The sequence below is a fragment of the Penaeus monodon genome, chromosome 27 (assembly GCF_015228065.2).
Source record: "Penaeus monodon isolate SGIC_2016 chromosome 27, NSTDA_Pmon_1, whole genome shotgun sequence".
NCBI classification, from domain to species: Eukaryota; Metazoa; Arthropoda; class Malacostraca; order Decapoda; family Penaeidae; genus Penaeus; species Penaeus monodon.
Window position 1 is genome coordinate 9319693 of NC_051412.1, and position 1302 is coordinate 9320994.

General features: G+C 35.6%; 1 protein-coding gene across 1 annotated transcript in view; it reads right to left on the reverse strand.

The window, feature by feature from the left end:
- Positions 1 to 1302, reverse strand: part of LOC119590411 (LIM and SH3 domain protein Lasp-like) — a gene marked incomplete in the record, with an annotated part of 34678 nt that overhangs the window by 33066 nt on the left and 310 nt on the right. The window contains 1 exon segment of the mRNA XM_037939079.1: positions 905 to 1302. Coding sequence (XP_037795007.1) covers positions 905 to 1302 — 398 coding nt within the window.

Genomic DNA, 1302 nt, shown 5'->3' on the forward strand with positions numbered 1-1302 from the left:
CACGTGGTGGGGGGGCTCCAGCTACCACAAACAAACACTCAAGCTTGACCCAACACACACACAAAATTCATGCAGATATATACAAGTTCAAAAGAACACAAAGAAGATTGAAAGCAACAAAGAGCACTGATAATTAGTGCAAAGGAAAGTCCATATATATATAAAACAATTGGGTGTTCTTACCTAATTGCTATTTGATGCTTTCTACCTTATCATGCATTGGTTATTGAATATGGTATCATTTTTTTTTTAATCAATCAGGCAAAATGGATAACAATTAGAATTTGAAGCCACTCTATATACAAGGGTGCATGTTATTGAAAGGTTGCATGCTTCTGATCAGTAAACACACAAAAAAGACAGCATTAACATATTCCATAAATGAAAATTGATAAATATAGTGTTTGTTAAAAAAAAAAACTGCAACCAATACACCTGTAAATGAAAAATCATCATAATCTTTTTCACATACATTTGTATATCTATGTATAAAAACACATGGCCTACACACTAATAACATAACCATGAAGTCACCTCAACCTAATTTACTGCTGCATAATATCTTGCACTTTGATGATCAAAAATTCTGTAAAAAAGAGTTGTTGAAATCTTAATCTTCCACCTAATAACAACTCATCTTATGAGGAATTTCACCTACTTCAAAAAATGTTAAATAGTGTTGTACATGTTTTGATGCTAAAGACCATACAATGATAACAAAATTAATAAATATATAAATAATATAATAACATATCAATTACTAAATAAGAAAGAGGATGAGAAATTTCCAAGGTAAGCACTCACAAGCTACAACAAAAGGATATATAAAAAGCCAGAAGACAAAGGCAAAGAAAATATCATGCAGTGCCATATATATACTAAGAAAATACAGTTAAGTTCTTACTTGCATAGTGGCTGTTAGTTGGGTAATATGTGTGTGAAGCACCATGTCTGTTAGTGCTAGGATATGCCCCACTTGAACCATTGGTAGGTTGGTCAGAATAGCGGTTATTAGAGGCATTCTGTCCATCTGTGTGGTTTGAAAGGTAGTACCCACTCTGCTCAATTAATTCTGAAGGGTGGTAGGTGTTGGCTTTGTGTGACCTAGGACCAGAGGAAGAATGGTAGCCATGTTGGGAATGAGGACCACTATCATAGGAAGGTGTAGGATAGTGACTGCTGAGCTGTGCATGATGAGGAGGAGCTGGGGTTTGCTCTGGGTAATTGTTTTTAGCAGCAGGAGTCTGGTAGTTAGGTGGAGACTGAGAGATATGATAGGCCAGTGGAGGTGGTTGTGTTCGT